The sequence below is a fragment of the Bubalus bubalis genome, chromosome 1 (assembly GCF_019923935.1).
Source record: "Bubalus bubalis isolate 160015118507 breed Murrah chromosome 1, NDDB_SH_1, whole genome shotgun sequence".
Lineage (NCBI taxonomy): Eukaryota > Metazoa > Chordata > Mammalia > Artiodactyla > Bovidae > Bubalus > Bubalus bubalis.
The window spans coordinates 3541053-3566376 of NC_059157.1; the positions used below are offsets into that span (position 1 = coordinate 3541053).

Consider the following 25324-nt stretch of genomic DNA (forward strand, 5'->3'; position numbering starts at 1 on the left):
GATGTGAGTGTCTCACGTTGCCTTGTGCCTTGATTCCGGCTGCGCACCTTGGGCAGGAACCCCTGAGCTGACGCGTCCTTCTCAGGGCGCCGTGTCCGTCTGTCCCCTTGCTGGCAGCATCTCCTTTTTGATATTTATTTGTTTGCTCTGGATCTTTAGTTGTTCCATGTGGGAGCTAGTTCCCCGACCAGGGATCGAACCCGGATCCCCTCTATTGGGAGCAGAGTCTCAGCCACTGGGCCACCTGAGACGTCCCCTCCCCTCTTTAGATTAGGGAGAATATAAAGCTATATATATATATATATAAAATGATTTAAGATAGTCACTGCCTTCAAAGAGCTCATTGTTTTGTTGGGGTGACAAGTCCGAATCACATTTGCACCAACCTGGTATCTCCACATGAGAAGTGGCTCTCGTGGAGAAGTAACTACAGCCACAGTGGGAGGAGCTGTAGGGTCCAGAGTGGAGGTTCATATCCATTCACTACATGTTTAAAAAGAACATAGTCACGCTGACACTAACAGCCAAGCCGAGTTCAGCAGAGGAGCAAACTGCAGGATGGTTTTTTGTGGGTTTCTTCGCCACACTGTGGCATGAGGGATCTTAGTTCCCGAACTTGAACCTGTGCCCCCTGCATGGGGGAGCGTGGAGTCTTAACCACTGGACCACCAGGGAAGCCCCCTACCCCCATATATTCCTTGTAAATGCTGTGTGCTGTGCTTAGTCGCTCAGTTTGATTCTCTGTGACCCATGGGCTGTATCCCACCAGGCAGCTCTGTCTGTGGGATTCTTCAGGCAAGAATAATACTGCAGTGGGTAGCCTTTCCAGTCTCCAGGGGATCTTCCCGATCCAGGGGTTGAACCCAGGTCTCCCACATTACAGGCGGATTCTTTACCGTCTCAGCTTTAAATAATTGTAAAAGTATTTGTGTTGGGGGGGAGGGAACTAGAGGTTCAACACTCAGTAACTACAAGAGAAGGCAGGGAATAATTTAACCATCCGAGTGATAGTTCTTTAACCAAAAATAAGTGATGAGAAATAGTAATTATAAATCGGCCAGAGCTGCCATCGTGTAAGTTTTGTATCTTATATGCTGTAGTTCTTGCCTTCCAGTCACTTAACAGCCAATTGAGTTTAAATTCCCTTAGCTTCATCATCTTAGAAAGTATTCAAGATAACTACTGTTTACTAGACCTTTTAAATTATTATTTTGTTGTTGGACCACTTATCTCACATTTAAAACCAATAGTTAACTGCTCTCATGGTTGAAATGACTTGAGTGGCTTGCTGCTTACTTTCCAAGTAGTTATATGGTAACTTTGACTTGTTCACAGCGGAAGCTTTACTAGTGTTTAGCAGCTTCCTAAAGAAGGAAGAACCAGTTTGAACGTATTTACACCACCTACTCAATTCATGCTAAACATAATTTCGACAGAGTTAAATCATGCATTTTGTTCTGTTCAGCAAGATCTCCACCAGATGAAGTTTAGCTTAACTCAGTACTCCAATTGTTTACTGTTTGTGATCCAATCTGGACACATGTGAGGTGTCATTTTAGAACCCTAGACATGAGACGATTCGAAGTCTGCATAAAGTGACACAGGATGACCGCTTCTGAGAAAGGTTAAAGGTGAGCAGAGCTACTCGGGTCCTCTGCATACAGCCAAGCTTTATTCAAGTACAACGTGATGTAATGGCACAGGTGCTCAATTCAGGGACAAGTTTCAAACAATGAGGGTGCAAATACATGATTTCAAATCAGGCAATACAACTTAGCCCAAGTAACTTGATGATAACTGAAAGTGCATCAGAGGCTTCCTAAGGACCAAGGCAGACACAAACGGCCTGGCTTGAACACGTTCACAGGTACCTAGAGGCAGTCCCGACTGAAGGACGCTGGCGGCCTCAAGTCCTAGTTCTCCGAGCTCGAGTTCCCTTTGTTCTTCCTGCCGGGCAGAGGGAAGCTGGATTTGCTCTGGGGCTGCGAGAGCTTGCTGGCCAGCAGGGTGAAGGGCTCAATGAGGGTCTTGCGGTCGGTGACCGTCACCTCCCACAGGCGCACCTTCTCGCTCCTGGCCCACTGCTGTGCCACCTCGGCGTCCACCTGTCTCTGCTCAGAAAGGTCGATCTTGTTCCCTAGAACAACGATCGCCACCTGGAGGAGGGACGGAGGGAGAGGTCACACTTAGGAGCTCCTAGACCAAACGGAGAAGGAAGACTGTACCGTGTAACAGGCCGCTTCTCAGACGTGACCTGCGTGGTAAGACGGCGGGGCAGCACCTCACTGCCACCTCGGTGCATTTTGTTAAAAACAGGAATGCTGTAACCTGTGAAATGCCTGGGGTGTGAATGGAAGGGAGACGGGAAATCAATGCCTGGGGTACAGATCACGGTCTGACAAGCGTGCCTGCGTCTCAGTTGAGCTCTTACCTGCTGTCTGGGAAATCGGCGAGATGTCCTTGAAAACACAACAGGGCGCCCGGACCAGGAGAGGTCTGCACTCGGGGGAGCTTACTCTCCACTCAGGTTCATCCAAATCACAGCAAAGTGCCTGAGGCACGCACTGAAGTACCTGCTGAGCGCGTGCCCCAACGGGAGCATTGTGCGTTAAAGGCAGGGCGAGTGAGCCTTCTCTCTGAACACTCGCTACGCTGGGCGACGCAGGCAGCAGTCACAGGGCAGCCAAAGCCCGGGGGAGGAAATGGCATCTGGGTATTGAGGCGCCTGCCAAGCTGACTCAAGCCGGAGGTGGGGAGGCGGCGGGGGCACAGCTCGGAGCCCTGGGCGGCCCGGCCCGTCCCACCATCAGAGGCGCTCTGGCCGTCCAGCCTGGACGGAGCAGCGCCCGGAGCCCGGTCTTCCTGGCTGGTCTGTAACGCCTGCCTCTCAGCAGGAGCCGCCCTCCGGGCGCGCTCCCCGCCCCCCAGCTTCACCTGCGCCTATCCTTGTTGTCTGCTCTTCCCGACAGCAGAGGCGGCGCACTTTGCCCGCAGACGTCCCCGCGGCCGGCGTCTGCACAGAGGCCTCCCCTGCGGCCAGTGGGACAGGCCCTGCCCTGTGGTGCCGGCGGTGGGGAGGCGGTCCCCTCGGCTCCGCGCCGCCCCCGCCCGCGTCCTTCCCCGATCCGTCCCCACCGCTCATCGCCGAGCGGCCCATGGTCACCCCACGCGCCGCCCGTCGGGATGCGTTCAGCCCGGTGGATGACCCGTCGGCATGCTTCCAGCAAGAAGACAGAAGCAACGGGAAGGGAACTTATGTGTACTTCCACCACCGCACCTAACCGCCCTCCGCATCCTCTAAGCCCACGTCCACCCTTTAGGATCGGGTGTCGCTCCACCAACCATCCCCTCGCTCCTGCACCTCTCCACTGAGCCATCCTGCACACAAACAACTGTCTCAGAAACAAACCTTCTCAACATCCTTCTCCAGCTCCAGTCCCGCTTTGTGCTGTGTGCCAAGTCGTTTCAGTCCTGACTCTCTGCACCCCTACGGACTGCAGCCTGCCAGGCTACTCTGTCCATGGTGGTCTCCAGGCAAGAATACTGGAGTGGGCTGCCATGTCCTTCTCCAGGGGATCTTCCCCACCCAGGGATCGAACCCGGGTCTCCTGTGTCTCCTGCACTGGAAGGCAGGTTCTTGACCACTGTGCCCCTGGGAAGCCCTGCCCCCTCTATGGGACAGAACATTTACCCTCTGACTCCAGGCTCTTGACGAGCTGTGTTTGCTGTGCTCAGCCCCCTCAGCCAGTCCAGCAGACTTTGAAGTGCTCCGCGTTTAAACACGACTTCTCGGCTTTGTTGATTTGCCTTCAGCATCTGACAGCCTGGTCACTCCCTCCTTTTTAAAGCGCCGACTTCACTTGCCTTCCTGTCTCTTTGCCCTCATTCCTGTCTTCCTCCTGCTTCAGAGGCCACTTCCTGTGCAGACTCCTCAGCCGCGGTCTCCTCAGTGCTAACCACCAAAAGTCAGTGTGCTTGAGAGCGAGCTATTGCACTAAAGCACGGCTTTGCAGCTTGTCCCCCACGGTCAGAGTCAGCACAGAGCGGTCAGTTTAAAACTAAGTCAAAAGGAGGTTCAGCTTCCTTCACATGAAGCAAAAACGAAGCTACGAAAACACCCTTCACCTAGAAGAGTCACGAAATCCAGACATTTAAGCCCAGGGTTGTCAAGGCTGCACAACAGGCGCTCTCACTGTATTCCTACAGAGGGCAACTCCGCACTGTCTTTACCCTCAACTCAAGATCCTAACGTGCTGGTGGATCTTCAACTATCGGCTAAAATGTATGCACAAAAAAATAAAAGTCTAAGATTATTCACTGTAGCATGATTCATAATAGCACATAACCCGAGATAACCCGTGTCCCATCAACCGGAGGCTAATTACATATGATACATCTATAGTCACACAATGAATACGAGGCAAACTTAAAGGAATCCTGAGTACTCCTAGGGAAAGGACTCCAAGATGTATTACGTGAAAAATACAAGGTGTAGAACAATAAGCCACCTCAGGTATAACAGAAGAATAAGAAAAAAATATGTACATTTCTATTTGCTTGTATTTATATGAAGAAACTCTGCACGGGTGCCCCTCGACTAGGAAGGTGGGAAAATATTTAAAAAACACACTTGGGTACCAGAAATGGATGGCTGTGGATAGGTGGGAACCAGAGTTCACTGGAGTCCTTTTTATGAACCATGTGCAAACATTCATTTTCTTAAAAACATGAAAATAAGTCATCTAACCCAGGCTACACCCTGTCCTCCTTTTGCAGCCACCCTCCCCTCCCGCCCGCCCGCCCCCAGCGTGACAGGCGCCTCCCCCCCGACCCGTCTCCCCGCCACCCCTCCCCGGGGCCTCAGCCGGCACCCCCACCCCATCCCCGCCCCCCCGGAGCAGCCCCTCCGGTCCTGGATCTCAGCGAACAGTCTCCGCAGGAGGGAGGCCTTCCCGCGTGGCCTCCCGCCTCCCGCCTCCCGCCAGCAGCTCTGTGGGAGCAGACTGTTTCATGTCTCCCGTGTCCCCGGCCCCTCACCAGAACAGTGCCGGCCCACAGCCCGGGAAACGTCTGCGGTCCAAACTCGCCTACACGGAGCTACCACCTCGGCCAGGGCAGAAGGGCTGTCACTAAAAGTCTGTAGATGGGCTTCCCTGGCGGCTCGGCGGTACAGTCCGCCTGCCAGCGCGGGAGACACGCGTTCCACCCCCCCCACCCAGGCAAATCCCACCCGCCACAGAGCAGCTATGCCCGCGCGCCCCAGAGCCGGCTCCGCAGGAGGAGAAGTGTAGGGAGAAGGTCGCGCGCCGCAACTACAGAGCGCCCGGCTCGCTGCGACTACAGCAAACCCATGCAGCAGCAAGACCCAGTACGGGCAGGAATAAATAGATAAAAAGGACAAAATAATGCCATCTGCAGCAACATGGATGGACCTAGAGATTGTCATAACTGAAGTCTGAAGAAAACAAATACCACAGGAAATCATTTATATGTGAAATCTAAAATATAACACATGACCTGACACAGAAGCAGACTCTCGGAGAACAGACCTGGAGAACAGACCTGCGGCTGTCGAGGGGAGACGACTGGGGAAGGAGCCGGGTGGGGGGCGGGGTCAGCAGATAGAAGGGGTCAGCCTTCATGCACAGATCAGAGAAATAAGGTCCTGGCATACAGCAGTTTGTTACAAACTACAGCTCCACCTATGTCAGCATTCTTGAAATGACAAGGTTACTGAAATGGAGCACAGGTGAGTCAGTGACTAAGGAGGGAGGGCTGGGTGGGGAACGCATGTGGACGTAAGAGGTCCAGCTGCTGCTGCTGCTAAGTCACTTCAGCCATCTCCGACTGTGCGACCCCATAGATGGCAGCCCACCAGGCTCCCCCATCCCTGGGATTCTCCAGGCAAGAACACTGGAGTGGGTTGCCATTTCCGACTCCAATGCATGAAAGTGAAAAGTGAAAGTGAAGTCGCTTAGTCATGTCCAACCCTCAGCGACCCCGTGGACTGCAGCCCACCAGCTCCTCTGACCATGGGACTTGCCAGGCAAGGGTACTGGAGTGGGGTGCCATCCCTTCTCCAATGCATGCATGCATGGTAAGTCGTGTCAGTCGTGTCCCAACTCTGTGCGACCCCACAGACAGCAGCCCACCAGGCTGCTCTGTCCCTGGGATTCTCTAGGCAAGAACACTGGAGTGGGCTGCCGTTTCCTTCTCCTGAGGGACCCCCTGCAGTGCTGGGAAGCCCCCCAGCTGTATCAGCGTCAGTGTCTCAGCTGTGTCATCTACGATGCTGCTGCTGCCGTTTAGTCACTAAGTCGTATCTGACTTCCTGTGACCCTGTTATTTGCAGCCCACCAGGATGTCCATGGAATTATCCAGACGACAATACTGGAGTGGGTTACCATTTCCTTCTTCAGGGGATCTTCCCGACTCGGGGATCAAACCCGTGTCTCCTGCCATTTCAGGCAGATTCTTGACCACTGAGCCAGCAGGGACTACAATAGTTTTGGAGGGTGTTACCAGCATTGGGGGAAACTGGTGAGGGATCTCTGCTGTTTCTTAAAATTGCATGTGAGTCTACAATCATCTCAAAATTAAAAGTTTGACATGAAAAAATATATGAAAATTAGGTTAAGACCATCCAGTGGTGTTAACAGGTTCATGACACAGTTCCCTAGGCACTGAGAAGGTGGTCTTGACCTGGAGAAAAGCCTGCAACAAGAGAGCTCCAGGCGGGGAGCCAGTGGCTGAGGAGGACTGCCAAGGGGACAGAACCATCCTGCTGACAAAGTGCAGAAAGCAGGCCCCTGGAGCGGCCCTGGGTACCAGGACAGAGGAACAGACATGGGCCAGATCATCAAGGGCTTCACAGTCCGTAGTAAGAATCTTATTTTCAAGTGGTACGTCAATAGAACCCAGTAATTATTCATTTTTTTCCATTTCTTTCCTTTTTTTTTTTCTTTTTAAGGCTGAAGACAATCCTATTTATCCAAGAAGACAATAAAAAAATAAAAAGTCCTAGGAAACAGTGGTCCTAAATGATATGAAATGAACGATGTATGTGAGATATGGAGTCATTAAAGTTCAACTTTACATGTAAACAAGCAAAGGCAGAGAGTTAAGCTCTGGTCCTGGTTGAACCCAGTCAGTCCTGTATTTCCTGGGCTAGGAATAAAAAAGTCATGACGATTACAGATATTATGAATACAACTGAATGCTTTTAAAACATTTTAATTGCCCGGAAGTCCATGCTACAATTTAAACAGAATTCACAGTTGGCTTTTTTTTTTTTAACAGCCCCACTTACCTCTTTTTTATCTTTGAACTTATCAATTTCCTTCTTCAGAAGCTCCACTCTTTGAAAGGATTCCAGGTTGTTCACGCTGTACACAAGAACAAAGCCGTCGGCAAATGAGAAGTAGTGCTTGGGCAGCTCCACGCCTTCCTGCAGGCCTCGGGTGTCATAGAGGTGCAGCTGCTCCTTGACGCCTCGGTCCGTCTCCACCGATGCCATGTACACATCCTCCAGCGTCTCGCAGTCCCCCAGTCCTGGGCGAGAGGCCAGTCGTTCTCTTTTAAGCCTTTACTGCACCCGTTACCCCGCTGCCTCTGCTGTTTGGCTGCCTGGCGTGCAAGATCTCAGCTCCCCGGCCAGGGACTGAACTCGCAGCCCCTGCACCAGAAGGCGGAGTCGCAACCACTGGACCACCAGGAAGTCCCTGGAAATTACTTTTGTATATACCAGTATCAAATCATCACGTTATTCATCTGAAACGAATAATGTTATGTCAACTTTATCCCCATTTTTTGAAAAAGCTATTAGTTTTTGGACAACTCTACCAATTTTTGAGTATTTTGTCATCATGTACAAGTTGGCTTTCTAGGTTCCTTATTTACTACACCCAAGAATCATATTTCCACTTAATAACTTATTTAAAATGAAAAGTAGTTAAGATTCTTTCTTCCATATAGGAATATTTAGGAATAAAAGATAAAAAGATATATATATCTATAAAATATATATCTCCATATAGGAATAACAGATAAAAATTTGGCAATGAGATTTACTATTATTTTTAAAAAGTAACTTACAAGAGTCAGAGAACTTAATGTCTAAAATGGTAATTAAAGTCTGACTTTTAAAGTAGTTTCAACTAAGTGGCCCTGTTTTCTTCTTCATCAGAGTCAAGGACAGGACTTGGGTAATCTTGATTTTTCTCTGTACAACGTCCACCATTTCCAGGGTCTGTTTAAAGGACTCAAAAATGCATATGTCCAGTCTGGGTCTAAGCACCAGGCCTTAATTCCCAGGTACCTACTGTGCACTTTTGTGTGACGTCTTGCATGTCCTTCACACTGACAAGACTTGTTACCCTCCCGCCCACACCTGTCGCTCCTCCCCGCTTTGTCCCGTGATCGCCATCCATCTGCTCAGTCCTGAGTGTTCTCTCTGAATGAAGCAAGTATGGGTGAAAGTGAAAGTTAGTCACTCAGTCATGTCCGACTCTTTGCGACCCCATGGACTGTAGCCCACCAGGCTCCTCTGTCCATGGGATCCTCCAGGCAAGAATACTGGAGTGGGCTGCCATTTCCTTCTCCAGTGGATCTTCCCAACCCAGGGATCAAACCCAGGTCACCCGCATTGCAGGCAGACTCTACTGACTGAGCCACCAGGGAAGCCTGGTGAACACGGATGGAAGTACAGGTGAATATGGTCCCAGACCAGCCCCTCGGCTGCTACGAGCTCTGCTCAATCCACCGCCTGCTCCCACTCCCCTGGCTTGTGCCCTTCTCCTAAACCAATGCCAACAGCTCAGGAAACACCTGGTCAACACCTCATCCTCTCCAGACTCTGCTGAAATGTCAGCTCTGTAGGTTTTCTTTGGATTATCCTCTATTCTCCATCCTGTGCTTCCTGTGTCTTGCACAGTAAGACCATTTCACCCGTCCATCTTTTCATATCTGTCCCCTCCAAAACTGGAGGGTAAACTCCTCGAGAGCCAGGACTGTGGCTAATCTCTCTCTAGTTCTGAGGACCAACAAATTGACTTACGGATGTAGAAAGTCCTCAGAGATCATCTGAGTGGAATGAATGAGTGAGTGAGCTCATGCCTGGCGCCCTGATTTCAACCCCCTGCTCCCGGGAATGATGAGCCTTGAAACGGGCATCTTACTCTGCTCCATCTGGGTGCGTTCTGTCTCTGCAACTCGTCCATAACTTCCTTGAGAGAAACACCCATTTGGTGTACACGGCAAGTATTCAACAACAGTTTGCTGACAAGGAGGTTAAGATGAGAAGATGAACACTCTGAATTTCAGTGACTAGTGTGATAGGAAGTCCATGAAGACACAAACTTGGCAGGGCTTTGATTACAAAAAAATTTTAAAACAAAAACTACCAAGACTTTGGTCATGGTGGATGTTTTATCCACCAAAAGCCAGTCTGGTTCCCTTCCTCCCATTAGGCTTAGACTTTCTGAGATTTTGTCATCCTATAAAGCGTGTGAAGTCAGACTCCTCGCCAGCTCTCTGATCGCCTCTCCCACTCCATGTTGCCCCATCCCAGCAGGAGACTAAGCTGCACTCCTGGAAAGCACAAAACAGAGGCTGCTAGGATGGAAACAGGGCAGAGTGAGAACGGGCAAGTCCGTGGCCTGCTCCCACACTGTGGGTCCAGCTCTACACCCTCTAGGCAGAGGGATCTGGGGAATCTGACCACTGAAAAAGTTAAAAACCCTAAATATGCTAACCTCTAGGGTTAACTATTAATAACAAATGCCCCACCCAGGTCACCTTATTATGAAGCAAAGTCACAAATCCTACCCACGTGCTCAGAGCTTTAAATTAGCTTTTCAGTTCGCCATTGTTAATTACTAAGCAGACAACCAAGGGTTACCAGACCCCTGAGAAAGAGACCAAAAAGCAGGAAAGAGAGCCTGGAAAGAAAGAGACTGTGCAAAGAGAAGAAAACAAACCAAAAACTACCAAATACCACACTTAGAGAGATAAGATGGTGCATTCATGAAATAAGAACAGGATACGAAGAAGTGAAAACTGAATATAAGGGCCAAAACGTAAAGATGAGGAAAATCCCCATAAAGTACAACCAAACACCGAGACAGAAAACAGGAGAGGAGAAACTAACATCAGAGGGTTAGGCCAGAAGATCCAGCATCCAAAAAGAGAGTTCTGGGACTTCCATGGAGGTCCCGTGGCTTAAGACTCGGCACGTGCAACGCAGGGGGTGAGGGTTCGATCCCTGGTCAGGAACTAAGACCCCACACGCCATGCGGTGTAGCCAAAGCATTTAAAAGACAGCATGTGATCACAGAAAGACGTTAGATTCGGAAAACCACCTCAGCGTGTATGCGCTCGGTCGTGTGCAACTCTGCGACCCCATGGACTGTAGCCCGCCAGGCTCCTCTGTCCATGGGATTCTCCAGACCAGGGTACTGGGGTGGGCTGCCATTTCCTTCTCCAGGGGATCGTCCCGACCCCGGGACCGAAGCCTCGTCTCCAGCAGAGACAGCCACAGGGACAACAGTAAACAGCTGTGCTCGGAAGCCCCAGGGTCGCGACTGTGCCTGGGCACAGAGGGCCGTCTGAGGCTGTCACCGCCCAGGGCCCCACTTCATCGTGAAACATTCTTCACCCAAAGAAAGGACTGGAAGATGTGCTCCAGCAGAAGAAGGGCGTAAACAAAAGATGACAACAGGTCTAGAAACGGGAACTGAAACCCAGAGAGAAGAAAGAAGCCAAGGGAAGTCGTGCGGTGAGAGCTGTGCAACAGGCCGAGAGGTGCCAGGTCCCAGAGGCCTCAGCAAAGAGCGCGCGTGCGCGTGGTGGGCGCTATCTGACACAGCAGACCTCACAGGAGACAGAGACATCAGGACATGCATAAGAGTTAGGAAAGGTGTAAACAAACTGAAGAAATAAACAGGGCAAATGTTAGCCTCCATCAACAGAAAAAGAAGAAAGGAGACACGGTGCATGATGCTGCTCAGCTGAGAACACCCACGGGTGCCAGCAGCTCAAAGTGTGGTCTGCCAGGGATCCCTCGAGGCCTCCCTCCAGGGAACCCACACGGGCCAAGGGTCAGACACGAGTGAGCAACCACACACAACAACATGGGCAAAACTTCTTTCGTAACAATACTAAGGCGTTCACCTTTTGCACTATGTTGACATTTGCTGATGATGCAGAAGTAACGGTGGGTAAAACCAGTGTTGGCTTTAGTACCAATTCAGGCAGGGGCACCAACGGTGTTAGTGGCTGCGTTCCTCACCACCTCCTATTGCTCTAAAGAGAAAAAGCCAATTGCATTTAAGAGTGTCCTTGAGAAAGCAGGAAGAATTACCAAATTTATTAAATCCCAATCTTTGAGTACGTATCTTTATCTTTTCAGTATTCTATGTGATTAATGGGAAGTCTGCATTAAGTAGTTCACTTAATGAATAACGGTGACTGGAGGAAAAGTTCTTGTGTCCGAGTTGCAAGCTGAACCAGGCTTTTTTGTTTTTAAATGACACACAAAAAACCATGGGTTTTTGGGTATCTGACAGACATTTTCTCAAAGATGAATAAATGGAATCTATTGTTTCAAGAAAAATAACTGACAATATATGTGGTTAATGATAAGATTTGTGAGCTTTCAAGCAAAAAGGAGAATTCTATCCATTGGCATAAACTTGATAGCCTCCCAATGGCAATGACATTGGTGATGACATTAACAAATGTTATTCGGAAGATCTGCTTATCTAGGTTAACCAGTATTTTCCAAATGACCCGTTCATGATAAAAAACCATGCTTGGGTAAAAAACCCATTTGATGTGCAAGACAGAGCAACGTGATTCTAATGTAACACAAGCTCACTGATGTGCTTCCGGGGCTCACACTGCATAACCACCGCCGAGCTTCAGTGACATACCAAGCAAATCCTGAACTATCTGCAAAGCTATTGAGATACTCCTATCTTTTTCAGTCATACTTGTGTGGGGCCAGATGCTCTTCACCTATCTCGACTAAACCAGCACACAACAGCAGGCTGAATGCAGACACAATCGGTTACGCTAACCCAGCCGCCTCCTACTAGGCTGGACATTCGATTTTCAGAAGTGTAAATCCACAATCATCTTCTCACTAAACTGCTTTTGAAAATATAATTATTTTTCATAAAAATGTGTTCCCTTAGCATGTAATAAATTTATTGTTCTTACTCTAAGTAGTACATTTAAAATTTTCCTCAGTTTTAATTTCTAATGTAATAGAAATGTCGTAAGACATAGCCTACATAAACAAAAGCTGTGGGGGTTTTGACAGGATAAAGGGATTCTTTTTTCCCCCTTGGGCATAATTTGTTTTTTGTACAAATTAGAATCTGAGGGTAAAAAATTCAGAACCGTTAATGCAGCATTTATGACAGGAGCGATGGTTTTGGGGAAATCAAAAGGTTTTCGGAATTTCTGACGCAGGCACATCATGATAAAAACCGAATGTGGAGTTAACCAGAGTTGTTAAATATTATTTTGGGAAGAAGGTAGAAGAGAATCAGACCTCATCAAAATGGTCAATAAAAATAAGATAGAAAAGTGCTCCAGGGTTCTTGCCACTGACAAACACTTCAAAGATCCATGATTCTACCTAAGAGAAGCCTCATTTCCTTCAGCTGTGTCTGTGACCTCCTTAAAGCCAGAGAGGCCTCATCATGGGCTGGATCACAGAGGAAATACAGAACAATTTTTAACTCAATGAACGCATAGATGAATGAGATAATCCAATTCACAAAAGTAGGTCATATTGCAGCAAACAGCTGTCTCTTCCATTCTTAAAACCCATTCAGCGGTATTGGAAAGTCGTGTATGAAATGAGAATGAGGGATCAGTGTATCCTGAAGTCAGTAGTCTGTGACTCCAAGACTGCTATTCATGATGTAAATACTCTACTGGAAACCACAGACAACACTGTCTTGCCTATTATAACTCCTGTTTTAATAGAGTAAGTGCGAGCACTCTTGAATGTCGACAATACAAAAACGTTTTCTCCTTGCCCCTACGTCCCCCTTCAGTCTCTGTCGACTTCTACAACCTTCCTGGTCCCTCTAGACGACAGCTCACCCATCTCTAGGTCAGCGCGGCCAACCAAAGACCCCAACCAGTTCCCAGAGCCTACAGAGAAACTAGAGAAAAAAAATCTTACCAATAGTATGATTCCCATAAAGGAGCTGCTCCAAAATCGCCGTCTTCCCCACAGATAGCAAGCCACAGACCACCACCTTGCAGCCTTTCCCCATCTTCTCTTCAGAGATCGCTGTGAAGAGAAGAGAAGATCTTTAAAAGAAAAAAAAATCCTTTCCTTTTTCTATGTTTCAATGTAATTAGTAATATGTACATAGGGGGATACTGGGTATTTCAAGTATAAAAAAGAAATACAGAATAAAGTTTATTCTTCCAAACCCCATTCCCTGGTTCCCACATGCTCCCTTAGAGCAATCAGTGCTATGGTTCAGTATATATCCCTGCAGAGGTAACCTAGAGAAATGCAAGAATACACATATAAACACGCTTGTTTTCAAAAAGAATAGAGACATCTTAAAGACTATTTTAATATTAATTAAGTCTACAGCAATCCAAACAGAATCCTAGATAAATCCAATCCTTGAAAGACTGCCTGCTCATCAATGTCTACCTGGAGAAACAAGCATTTAAGTAAAACTTTAAGGAGCCATGAAGATAACAATTTGGATAGAGAATGGACATCATTAAAAATTTGGATAGAGAATGGACGTCATTTTTTACAGGAAGCATTAACACCATCAACGCCAGCGTAGGCCTTTTCTCAGGAGAGGAAGACACTGGATTGGGGCTGTCTTAGTCACAACTCTTTCTGAGTCACGGTTCTTCATGCTAGAAAAACTGCTCAGGCACTTTAAACCGAAAGAAAAGGAAAACTCATTCCTCTTTGCTTCCTCACATATCCAAGGAAGAGAGAGATCAGGTAACAAACATTTTATTGAATTTTCCTCAAGGTTTTTTTTTTTTATCTTCCAGAAGGCAAGGTAACAGAAGACAAGGCAGAAACGGAAAAAAGACTCATTAACTACAACAAAACAGCCAAGAGAATTCAGATTCCACATTGCCTGCTGTCACCTTCCAACACAAACCTTAATCATCATGTCCTCCAGTTCCCTTACCTAGAAGTGTGGAGGGGCTTCCCAGGGGGCTCCGTGGTAAAGAACCCACCTGCCACCACAGGAGACATGGGTTCGATCCCTGGGTTGGGAAGATCCCCTGGAGCAGGAAATGCAACCTACCCCAGTATCCCTGCCTGGGAATCCCATGGACAGAGAAACCTAGAGGGATAGAGCCCGTGGGGTCACAAGAGTTGGGCATGACTGAGTGACTAAATAACAACAAAATCAGAAGTGTGGAGCATGCGGCAACTCTGACTTAAAAAGGATGCCACAACTCCAAGGCAGAAAACAACAAACGTGTTCAAATAAGCATCCGATAAGGGAGATCCATGGACATCTTTCTATATGTGCATGTCGCACACCACTCGTTTTTAACCAAGATCTAAAACACTAAGCGAAAACGAACTTTCCATCAGCCTTCTCTACTTTCTCAAAGTCTGTAATTTTTTTAAACTGAGGTATAGCCGATTTCCTTGGGCCTTCCCAAGTGGCACTCGTGGTAAAGAATCCACCTGACAATGTAGGAAACACAAGAGGTGAGGGTTCAATCCCTGAGTCCGGAAGATCCCTCTGTGGTATTCTTGCCTGGGAAATTCCACGCAAAGAGCCTGGCAGGCTACAGTCCACAGGGCTGCAGTCAGACACAACCGAGCACGCACGAGGTGCGGAACGGATTTCCAACATTAGTGTCAAGTGTACAGAGTGATTCGAAATTTTTATGGATTATACTCCATCAAGTTATTATGAACGATTGGCTATATTCCCTGTACTGTACAATATACCCTTTTGGATTATATTTACGTAAGTTGTATAACAGTTGTTCCTCTTAACCCCCTCCTCCTGCATTGCCCCCTCCTTCCTTCTCCCTATGGCAACCACTAGCTTGTTGTCTGGATCTGTGAGTTCATTCCTGTTACACTCACTAGTCTTTTTTTTTAATTCTGCACGTAAGTGATAACATACAGTATTTGTCCTTGTCTCTTATACCCTCCAGGTCCACCCACGTTGTGGTAAATGGCAAAACGTCCTTCTTTTTTTCTGGCTGAGTAACATTCCATTGCGTGTGTGTACCGTGTCTACTTTATCCACTCACCTGTGGATGAACACTTCGGTTGCTTCCGTGTTTCGGCTGTTGTAGTAACGCTGCAGTGGACACTGTGGTGTGTGTGTCTTTTCACACGCGTGGTTTTGTTTTCTCAGAAGGGGACCCAGCAGTGGCAGTGCTGCCTCACGTGCTAGCTCTGCTTTTAGGTCTGAGACGCCGCCGTGTCGTTCTGCACAGTGGCCGCGCTGATTTACACTCCCGTCAGCAGTGGAGGAGGGTCCTCTTTTCCCCAGTTCCTCACCACCGCGTGCCATCTGGAGACCTCCTGATGACAGCCATTCTGACAGATGAGAGGTGATCCCCCACTGGGGCTCCGATTTGCATTTCTCTGATGATGAATGACGCTGAGCATCTTTTCATGTGCCTGTTGGCCACCTGTGTCTTCTTTGAAAAACTGTCTATTCAGATCCGTCACTCATTTTTAAATTGGATTGTGTGGGTCTTTTGATAATGAACTGTTATATTTTGGATGTTAACCCTTATCAGTCATATTATTTGCAAATATTTTCTCCCATTCAGTACGTTGTTTCATTTTGTCAATGGTTTTCTTTGCTGAGCAGAATCTTTCAGGTTTAAACAGCTTCCGTTTGTTTGTTTCCTTTTGTTTCCTCTGCCTTAGGAAACAGATTCAAACAAACATTGCTAACATTTATGTCAGTGTTCTGCCTATGTGTGTTCTGCCTATGTTTTGTAAGAGTTTTATAGTTTTCAATCTTGCATCTTTAGTCTGTTTAGAGTTTATTTTTGTATATTATGTTAGGGAATGTTTTAATTTCACTCTATTATATGCAACTATCCAGTTTTCCCAGCACCACTTACTGAAGAGACTTTTTTTTCCTCCATTGTATATATTCTTTCTTTTGTCATAGATTGTCAAAGTCTACAACTATGTATAACCCAAATCAGCCACAACACTAACCACATGGAACATTTTAAAGCTAATATTATTATAGTGCAGTAAGAACACAGTACTCATTTCCAGAGCGGTATGCTACATTTTACCAGTAGATAAATAATCATCACTTACGTGATATAACCATTATTTCTTAGGTGGCATGCTCTCAATCTTTCTGAGAAATCTTCCCAAGAATATTTATCACCTACTTCCAGGAGAACCACTTCTCTTAGGGGACTTTCTTTTCAGTTTCAGAGTACTTGCAACAGAAAAATTCTCAGTCTGTCTTTATAAGGGCAGGGTTTGGTGTAACACTAATCGTCTATGGTATGGTAACACCTATGTCAGCGACTATGGCCTATATTAAGTTTTCTACAGATACTTCTGAATTTGTGATTAATGTCATTTCCTTTATCATAGGATTCTACCCTCTTTCCATATTGTGGTCTTCTGTAAGTTATACTACTGAATCTTTCTTTCAAAGGGTTTTTAGTATTAGTTAAAATTTGGGACTTCCCTGGTGGTCTAGTGGCTAAGACTCTGTGCTCCCAATGCAGGAGCCCTGGGTTTGATCCCTGGTCAGGGAATTAGAACCTGCATGCCACAACTAAAGATCCCACATACTGCAGCTAAGAGCTGGTGCAGCCAAATAAGTTTTTTTTTAATGGGATTTGCATGCCAAGTGAGAATTATTAAAAAAAAATAATAGTAATAGTTAAAATTTAAATAAAGTTGCCACCTATGAGAGAAGAGAACAAGAAATTGATGGCAGCACAAACTATTTCTGTTGTCAGAAAAGTTTGCCGTTGGAATCTAAATTCTGATTTTTCTACTATTTTCTACTGTTACTTCCCTTGCTCCAAAACATCTCAGTCCCACAGAATTTGTAAATACCAATCCTCACCTCTTCTCCCCTTACTGTTCAATCAAAAAAGTCCCCCATTACCACATACTATACCAACCTTCAAAAAAAATTCAAGTGCTTTAAAAGGGTAGGTACATACTGTAGTTGAGGGAAGCCGCTGTTTTAAGAAGAAAAAAAAAGTCCAATGATTAACAGCAATAGACTCTGTGAAAGGGAGGTGGGTATGAGTGCTAGGGACTGTACAAAACTGAGAAAATGCTGAAATCGACAGACTCCTGAGAAATCCAGAAATCAAATATTCCTGAGACTCTTTGGAAGTAGTCTTAATTATCTGCTTTAAAAGTGGTACACTACAATTGTACTTTAATCACTTGTGACTGGCAGATAAAGTATGTTAAAAATATGCATTATTTTGTATTTGTGTATAAGAAATTGCAGGAGTTATTTCAATACCTCAGAGGAAACTTTATCAAGGGCAAACAGCAAAAGGAACTGAAAAAGAGGTAATTCAGACACTAGATAAGGATTTTAAGGTTTTTTAGGAAGGAGAGAAGGAAAGAAAGAGAACAGAACAGACCATGGTAAATATTTTACACCAAAAACAAAACAAAGATGAGAGTGTGATTACTTAAAACATACCTGAAACAGTCCAGGTTCTTAGCTGTCTTCACGTGGAAAACAATAATACTACATAAACCTGAAGATCAGTGACCTGCTTTATCATCAAATAAAAAAACATGAATTCTGAGGTACAAACTATTGTGTGTAAAATAAATAAGTTATAAGGCTACATTGTACAGCACAGGGAATATAGCCAATATTTTCTAATAATTATAAATGGAATATAATTTAAAACTGCAAATCACTGTTGTACACCTGAAACTCATATAATATTGTACGTCAACCATGCCTCTATAAAATTCATTTCTTAAAAGTATGAATCCTTCAAAAAAATTAACATCTAAGGTAAGATTCTGAATGAATAACATTAAATACACACAAAAACACTTCATTTTCTATGCATGATGATGGCAGGGACTCTCATGACATACAAGGAACCTGTTCTCACACTTATTTATATATACTCATATTTACAAACAAAAATTACTAAAAGCTTAGTTCTCTAAGCATTATAATATTTCATAATTCCCAAACATAATAAATATGCACCATTTCCTTCCAAATATAAAAGGAGGTCGTCTTCAATGCCCTAAATGGGCCGGGAGTCACAGGAAGAGACAGGGTGGCCAAGCTGCTTACTAAAACCAGGTTTTGAAAAGTCTGAAAGGCTCCAGACTAGACAGCTGACCTCCAAGGCTCCTTCTAACACTGAAGCTACAAGCGCGGATACTTCTTACCCAGAAACCATGTCAACACGAGGTTAACACCCAAAGCGGTAGCTAAGGATGCTTGTACAGTCCCTACCCTAAGAAACTGCTGGACAATAAAATTCAATCTGGGATCTATGCACCCCTAATACTCTGATGGATTAATAAATGACTAAGAAAATGTGCTTAACAGACAAAGTCCGATAGTCTTAAATACATATTGGTTTGTCTTCCAGGCTTCAATAACATGGCTAGAGAATAAAAATGTGATCTAATCCATCCTGTTGAAAACACTGAGCCCTGTCAGTATTCTCTCTGAAGAGCCATTGGAGACAGCTGACGACCCCAAATTGTCAGTACCGCTGTTCTAAGGAAATCATTCCAGTTTTAAAGTAAAATACAACTTTTTATGTAACCAGAAAAATATTAACACTGAAACACTGCTGACTTCATAAAGAGATGTTAGGGATCTTACCATGTAAGCATAGCAGGAGGAAACTTTCTACTCCCGCGCACTGGTTTATGTAAATGTAATGGACTGTGTGCAGCACTTGCACTTAGCCACATATGAATACATTTTACTTACATAAATATATACTTAAGGGTTTTGCAAACAACATTACACATAGTAAATACAATAAGCACATTCCAGCTTACCATTCTTCTACTCATTCAGTAAATATTTACTGAGGGATTGCCATAATTCCTGGATTGGGAAGATCCTCTGGAGAAGGGAATGGCAACCCACTCCAGTATTCTTGTCTGGAAAATTCCATGGACAGAGGAACCTGGCGGGCTACAGCCCATGGGATTGCAAAGAGTCGGATACAACTGAGCCACTAACACTTAACACCATAATGACAAGCATTAGGGATAAAGCAGAGCACAAAACCAGAAATGATCACTGCCCCCAGAAGTTTCAAAATCAATTGAAAATACCAATCCAAATCTTGCAAAATTACTACATGAGACACTGCAAATTAAGAAACAAAACTGCAAAACCTAATTAAGAAATTAGCGGTGATTAATTACATTGCCAGAATCCTCTTTCCAAATGATGATTCCAACTTTGCAATCAATAGTGAAAGTGAAGTCGCTCAGTCGCGTCCAACTCTTTGTGACCCGTGGACTGTAGCCCACCAAGCTCCTCCGTCCATGGGATTCTCCAGGCAAGAGTACTGGAGTGGGTTGCCATAGTTCTTGACTAATGTTTCTCACACCCCACATCTGATCAGTAAACCGTCTATCTTTGGAACACATCCATGGCTGGACCAGTTAGCGCCTCCATCACTAATGAAGTAGCCGAAGGCACCATCTTCTCTCACGTGGTCTCTCAAAGATGCCCGTGTCATATTCCCCAAGTCCGTGAGTGTTCTTTACATGGACTTCTAGGTTACAAGACTTCTGAGGCTGTGACTACATTAGGAACCTGAGAGGGGGAGTTCACCCCGGATTATCTGAGTGGGCCCAACATCATCACAAGTGTCTCTACAAGGAGGGACAAGAGGGTCAGAAAGAAAGAGACAGAGATTTGAAGATGCTACAATGCTGGTTTTGCCAATGAAGAAGTAAGGAGCCAAGGAATGCAGGTGGCCTTTAGAAGCTGGAAAAGAAAGGAAATGGATTCTCCCCTAGAGCCTCTAAGAGAAAACACAGCCAAAGAGACAACCCGATTTTAGCCTAGTGAGATTTCTGACCTACAGAACTGTAAGACAACAAATAGGTACCGTTTTAAGTCTGTGAAGCTGCTGTAATTTGTTTCAGCAACAATAGAAAAATGAACACAACTTCCTAACTGGCCACTTTTTTCCTTCTTCCTTTTAGCCTCAAATGATCTTCTTTTTTTTGGCTGCGCTTGCTTGTGGGATCTTCTAGTAATTCCCCCCAGTCAGGGACTGAACCCGGGCCATAGCATTGAAAGCACTGCAGAGCCAGAGAATTCCCCCAAACGATCCTTTTTAAAATGTAGGTCACATGAAGTCACCCTTCTGCTCAAACGCTTCCAGCGGTTTCCAATCTCAGAAAGCCTGCAAACCCACAGTCCTCATAAGGAGCTCCACCTCTTTGATGTCGCTTGCTCGTTTCCCCCGTGGCTCGATTCCAGCCACACGGCTGTTTTATTAACGCAGGCACTCGCCAGCTTGGCACTGTTCCCTCTGACCGAGATAGGGCCCGGGGCTCAAGTCTTTCCTCAAATGTCACCCTGAAGATTCCGGCCGAAATTTCTACCCCCATCCCAATACTCCCTACCGCTTCGCTCCTGTCAACGTCTGTCCTTAGCACTTACCACAGAATACAATATATGTATGTTGATTGCCCTATTCCAAGAAGCTAGAGTCTTTGCCACGACCCCAGCCACCTTCCCAGCAGCTGGGCGCACACGAGGCACTTCGTAAATCAGCCCCTGTCAGGACTTTTCCAAGGGCACCACTGCAACCAGGCAAGAAAACAAGCAAGATCGGGAACGGGGCTGGAGACCAAGCAAACCCGTTAATTTAGACGACAAAGGAGTCTCCTACACCTTCGCCCCATTTCAACTTAGAATGTGTAAAAGAGTTAAACCACTTCATTTCTCTAAAATGAAAATATTCTGGAGGTGCAAAAAAAAAAAAAAAAAAGAAAAGCCAGTATATAAACTGTCAATGAAGAACGCAACACAAAATGTCTGCATTTTCTCGGCTTCTCCCCACCCTCGAAAACGCTCGCACCTGCCGACCAGATTGTGGTATATAAATAGGTTAAAAAAAAAACCCAAAAAACCAAACCCGTGGTTCTGACGGAGCAAACCCAGGGCCAAACCTGCACGCAGGAAAAGCGCCACCCGGGCGGGCCCCGTCCCCGCCCCGCGCCCCCGCAACCCCATCTGGAGGAAACCCCTCAGAGCGGGGTGTGCGACCCCAACTGCTCCGGGAGGGGCGAAGCCGCCGCCGCGAAGCCCCCGCGCCTCCAGCGACCCACCCGGCGGGACCCCCGGCCTGTGCGCGCGTCCGTCCAGGGAGAGGGGGCGCCGGCAGCCCCCAGCAAACCCGCCCGGGAGCGCCGCGGCCCCGGGAGCCCCGCCCCCAACCTGCCTCTCAGCCGCAGATGCTCGGCTGCCCGAACCTCGCCGCGGACGGTCGCCGCCGGCTCTGAGGCGCGCGTCCCGGGCAGCAGGGGGCGGGACCCTGAGGCAGGTCGCGCCCAATCCTGGCCGAACTCCGCCCACCCGGGCTCGCTGCCGGAACTACATATCCCAAGAGGCCCTGCGCCACCGCCGCTTTCCAACGGAAGGAGGCTCCCTGTCGTGAGGGGGCGGAGCGCCAAAGGGATTGTGGGAGAAAGGTTCAGTCCTTTCCGTCAGGCGGCAGCCATCAGGTAGGCAGCGTCAGGATATTCGCCGCTTCATCCGCCGCCGATCTCCCTTCGCGTCGGCCATCCAGGCTTGGGGGCCCTGCGTCCTGGGAGTTTCTCCTGCCCCCTGCGCGGCGCGGGTTCGATTGCGACGCGGGGCAGCGCGGACGCGGAAAGGCGGCCCCCCGGAGCGGGCTGGGGGGGATGCGGTGATGGCGGCGCGGACCCGAGCTGGGCCCGGGGCGCGGAGGAGAGGGACGCGCGGGGGCTGAGGTCCGGGAAGCCGGGCCTCGGGCGTCCGAAGGCGAGGCCGGCGGGCCGGGAGGAGCAGGCGTCTTGATCCGCGCCGCGCCGTCACCGCGCCTGCCTTGTGTCTGCGGGCGCTGAGGCGGGCGGCTGTCCGCGCCGCGCGTGCTGACACCCGCGTGTCCCCAGGGTCAGCCGACATGGGCGCCTACAAGTACATCCAGGAGCTGTGGAGGAAGAAGCAGTCGGACGTGATGCGCTTCCTGCTGCGGGTGCGCTGCTGGCAGTACCGCCAGCTCTCGGCGCTACACCGCGCCCCGCGCCCCACCCGGCCCGACAAGGCGCGCAGGCTGGGCTACAAGGCCAAACAAGGTGAGGGGCCCCGGGGCGGGGGGCGCTGACCGTCCGGCGGCCGGGGACGCGCCTGAGGGGGCGGCGTGGGAAACCCGCCCCGAGGCCTCCACCCTCACGGCCTCCGTGCCCTCCACTCAAATAGGCTATGTCATATACCGGATCCGTGTGCGCCGCGGGGGCCGCAAACGCCCAGTTCCTAAGGGTGCCACCTACGGCAAGCCTGTCCACCATGGTGTCAACCAGCTCAAGTTTGCTCGAAGCCTGCAGTCGGTTGCGGAGGTAAGAGACTTTGAGTGCTGGTCACCTGCTGGAGGTGATGGAGAAGGATCTGGGCCGCTGTTCGGTGGTTTATTTGTACCTAGGTGAGCCCTGTTGTGTTTGAAACGTGGCTTGGTGAGTTTTATTCTTGATAACCTCAGTAAATTTTTTCCAACACCTACTTAGGGAAAAAAGTGCAGATCTTTATAGATGCAGTATTTTTTTTAAGACAACTCTCCATCAACATTAAAATTGGACACGTGGGGAGATAAAGCCTTTTGTAAGGGGAAGAGAGATACATAACATTGTGTTAGGTGTCATCCAGTTTGGTTTGTAATGATAGAATTCCCATTTTCTAACACATAAATGAGTAGGTGGAATTAGGTTCTGACATGATACAGAAAAGGGTTTCTCGCCCATCTCCCCCGACCCTCCTCCCAGCTTAAGTGGTAAACAAATCTGCCTGCAGTGCAGGAGATACAGGTTTGATCCTTGGGTGGGGAAGATCCCCTGGAGGATGAAATGGCAACTCTCTCCAGTATTCTTGCGTGAAAAATCCTGTGGACAGAGGAACCTGGTCGGCTACAGTTGGGGCCACAAAAAAGTTGCAAAGACAAGGACTAAGCACAAACATGCAATCTAGTTGAGTTGCTACCAGAGTTTAGTTTTCATTTGGGAATCTCTCATAGGTCATATAAATTAATGTGAACCTGTGGAGCCTAAACTTTTAAAGGGCAATTAAACATCTTAAAGAGGAAGTCTCCCCAGGTGTTACTGGTTATGAATTGTCTTTCTTGGCTAGTAAATTAAGCTATGCTCTGTTGAAGAGGTTGGCCAACATGGGCCTGTTGCCCGCCATAAGCTAAAAGAATTTTGTTTAAAAGAAAAGGCATAGAAGATCATGCAAGAGACCTTTGTAGCCTTCAGAATTCTCTCAAGTTTGCTAACCCTTCTTGTACTAGAAAAGTGCAGGGTTCCAGAATACTAAGTTTGGTTAGCTAGATATTAATATTTCACACCTTAATTGGCAAGAAGGTAATAAGAAAGGTTTCAAATAAGCATGTTGTGTTATTTTCTAGTAAGTCTTCCTTCTACTTGGGGTCCCAGCCTAAGGGGAGATGCTGAGTATTTGAGTAGTTTAAGTCAGAAGCCTTCGTCTCTTGTCTACTGAATTTGCTGACTGATTTGTTCCTGGGATGTGTGGAAGGCTGACCTTGGGCCTTTGTTTCCTGTCCTAGGAGCGTGCTGGCCGCCACTGTGGGGCCCTGAGGGTCCTGAATTCCTACTGGGTTGGTGAAGATTCTACGTACAAATTCTTTGAGGTTATCCTCATTGATCCATTCCATAAAGCTATCAGAAGAAACCCTGACACCCAGTGGATCACCAAACCAGTCCATAAGCACAGGGAGATGCGGGGGCTGACGTCTGCAGGCAGAAAGAGCCGCGGCCTGGGCAAGGGCCACAAGTTCCACCACACTATTGGTGGCTCTCGCCGTGCAGCGTGGAGAAGGCGCAATACTCTCCAGCTCCACCGCTACCGCTAATACACGTAATGTTTGTAAAGTTCTTACCTAATAAACAATTGAGGACGTTCTTGTCTGCTTAAAAGTGTTTTTAATTTGTCTGTTAAAACTAATTGTCTGCAGATTGCTTCATTGAATGCATTGTCAAATTATGAAAGTTAAAGTGCAATACTGTTTGAAGACTTATTGAAGTTACTTACACATATAAGTGTATATGAAGTGATGGTGTATCTTGTTTTTAATAAGGGAAATGCCTTTGTGTTTGCTTTATTAGGGAGTTGATGTGTCTGTGTTTAAAGTGCTGTTTGGTACAATAGGTGTAAAATTCTGTAAAAGAGGAGTGCAGAAGCTTAACCCTGTAGATTTGTTGATGCATGTGGTGAGACCTGCAGCTTATTGGGGTGATGCAACACTCTGCAGTTTTACGGAGTTTGGCAGGGACAACGTTTTCAGTTGGATTTTCATTGGAAATGTGAAGGGTGTCCTGATCCTTTCTCATGATCATATGCAGAAAAATAATGATATTTGTGAGTAGGGCCCACATTTAGGCTTAATCTAATACTACATTTGTGTAACTGCTGCTTCTGAAAGGCAAAAAGTAAAGTAATGCCACCATTTTTAAGAGAATTGAATAGACCTGTTGCAAGAGGGTTCTGACGAATCAAATCCTGGTTTACCTAAATTAAATGGCCTTGGCCTCCATGGTACCACTGAAGTTCATATAAAGCTCCTGGTTCGGGCTTTGGGATCTGTAGAATACTGAACTTCGTGCAGATGGTCGTATTTACACTGGTGTTGATTAAAACTGATGGAAATAGAACATTAGATAAGTGAGGGGGGAGTTAATTAGCCCTAAGGTTTGTAAGGTAGTGATAGGATTGCGAGCTTGGTGTTCATCAGATCCCTTCAAGTGTAGGACGATAGGAAAAACTTGGATCCAAAAGTTCAATGTTTTCTCTGTAGTATTAGTTGTGACCATCATGAACTCTCTAAGCCACATTAGGGGATGGGGGAAATTGGGGTGGTTATATTTAAAAGTATCATTGCTAAGTGTAATCTGTTCTCTAGGGTCAAGTCACTCCATTCTTAAAAGGCTATTGAGAAAACTCATGGTTGGTGTCAATGCAAGTTCAGTTGGCCTCCAACTGCATGTTGTCTACAGTTCCCATCCCTGTGCAAACCAGCCTCACAGTCCAGACTTGCTGGGCCGCCAGCTCTGGTTGCCCTT

At 47.1% G+C, this 25324-nt stretch overlaps 2 protein-coding genes across 6 annotated transcripts; one reads left to right on the forward strand and one right to left on the reverse strand.

Annotated features, from left to right (window-relative positions):
• Window positions 1–1613: 1613 nt before the first annotated feature.
• Window positions 1614–21591, reverse strand: NKIRAS1 (NFKB inhibitor interacting Ras like 1). 5 transcript variants are annotated; one of them, XM_006074115.3, is made up of 4 exons: window positions 21457–21591; window positions 13199–13309; window positions 7310–7551; window positions 1614–2156 (listed from the first exon to the last, which is right to left on the reverse strand). In XM_006074115.3, exons 2-4 carry the CDS (start codon window positions 13290–13292, stop codon window positions 1914–1916), a joined length of 579 nt encoding a protein of 192 aa, XP_006074177.1. In that variant the 5' UTR covers window positions 13293–13309; window positions 21457–21591; the 3' UTR covers window positions 1614–1913. The 5 variants fall into 5 exon arrangements, with proteins under 5 accessions (XP_006074177.1, XP_006074178.1, XP_025128347.1 ...); XM_006074116.3 differs by having other exon boundaries at window positions 21453–21573; XM_025272562.2 differs by having other exon boundaries at window positions 21344–21476.
• A 10-nt stretch (window positions 21592–21601) lies between these two features.
• Window positions 21602–24166, forward strand: RPL15 (ribosomal protein L15). The gene is made up of 4 exons (XM_006074113.4): window positions 21602–21739; window positions 22151–22333; window positions 22458–22594; window positions 23812–24166. Exons 2-4 carry the CDS (start codon window positions 22162–22164, stop codon window positions 24115–24117), a joined length of 615 nt encoding a protein of 204 aa, XP_006074175.1. The 5' UTR covers window positions 21602–21739; window positions 22151–22161; the 3' UTR covers window positions 24118–24166.
• Window positions 24167–25324: the final 1158 nt, after the last annotated feature.

Excerpts from the sequence above, each read along its gene's own strand:
- NKIRAS1 (XM_006074115.3), bottom strand. The coding sequence starts at position 13,292 with ATGGGGAAAGGCTGCAAGGTGGTGGTCTGTGGCTTGCTATCTGTGGGG. Across the intron at positions 7,552-13,198 it reads TTATGGGAATCATACTATTG|GACTGGGGGACTGCGAGACG; the intron begins GTAAGATTTTTT and ends CCTCTCGCCCAG. Across the intron at positions 2,157-7,309 it reads AGTTCAAAGATAAAAAAGAG|GTGGCGATCGTTGTTCTAGG; the intron begins GTAAGTGGGGCT and ends TCCCTCCTCCAG.
- RPL15 (XM_006074113.4), top strand. The coding sequence starts at position 22,162 with ATGGGCGCCTACAAGTACATCCAGGAGCTGTGGAGGAAGAAGCAGTCG. Across the intron at positions 22,334-22,457 it reads GGGCTACAAGGCCAAACAAG|GCTATGTCATATACCGGATC; the intron begins GTGAGGGGCCCC and ends CCACTCAAATAG. Across the intron at positions 22,595-23,811 it reads GCCTGCAGTCGGTTGCGGAG|GAGCGTGCTGGCCGCCACTG; the intron begins GTAAGAGACTTT and ends TTCCTGTCCTAG.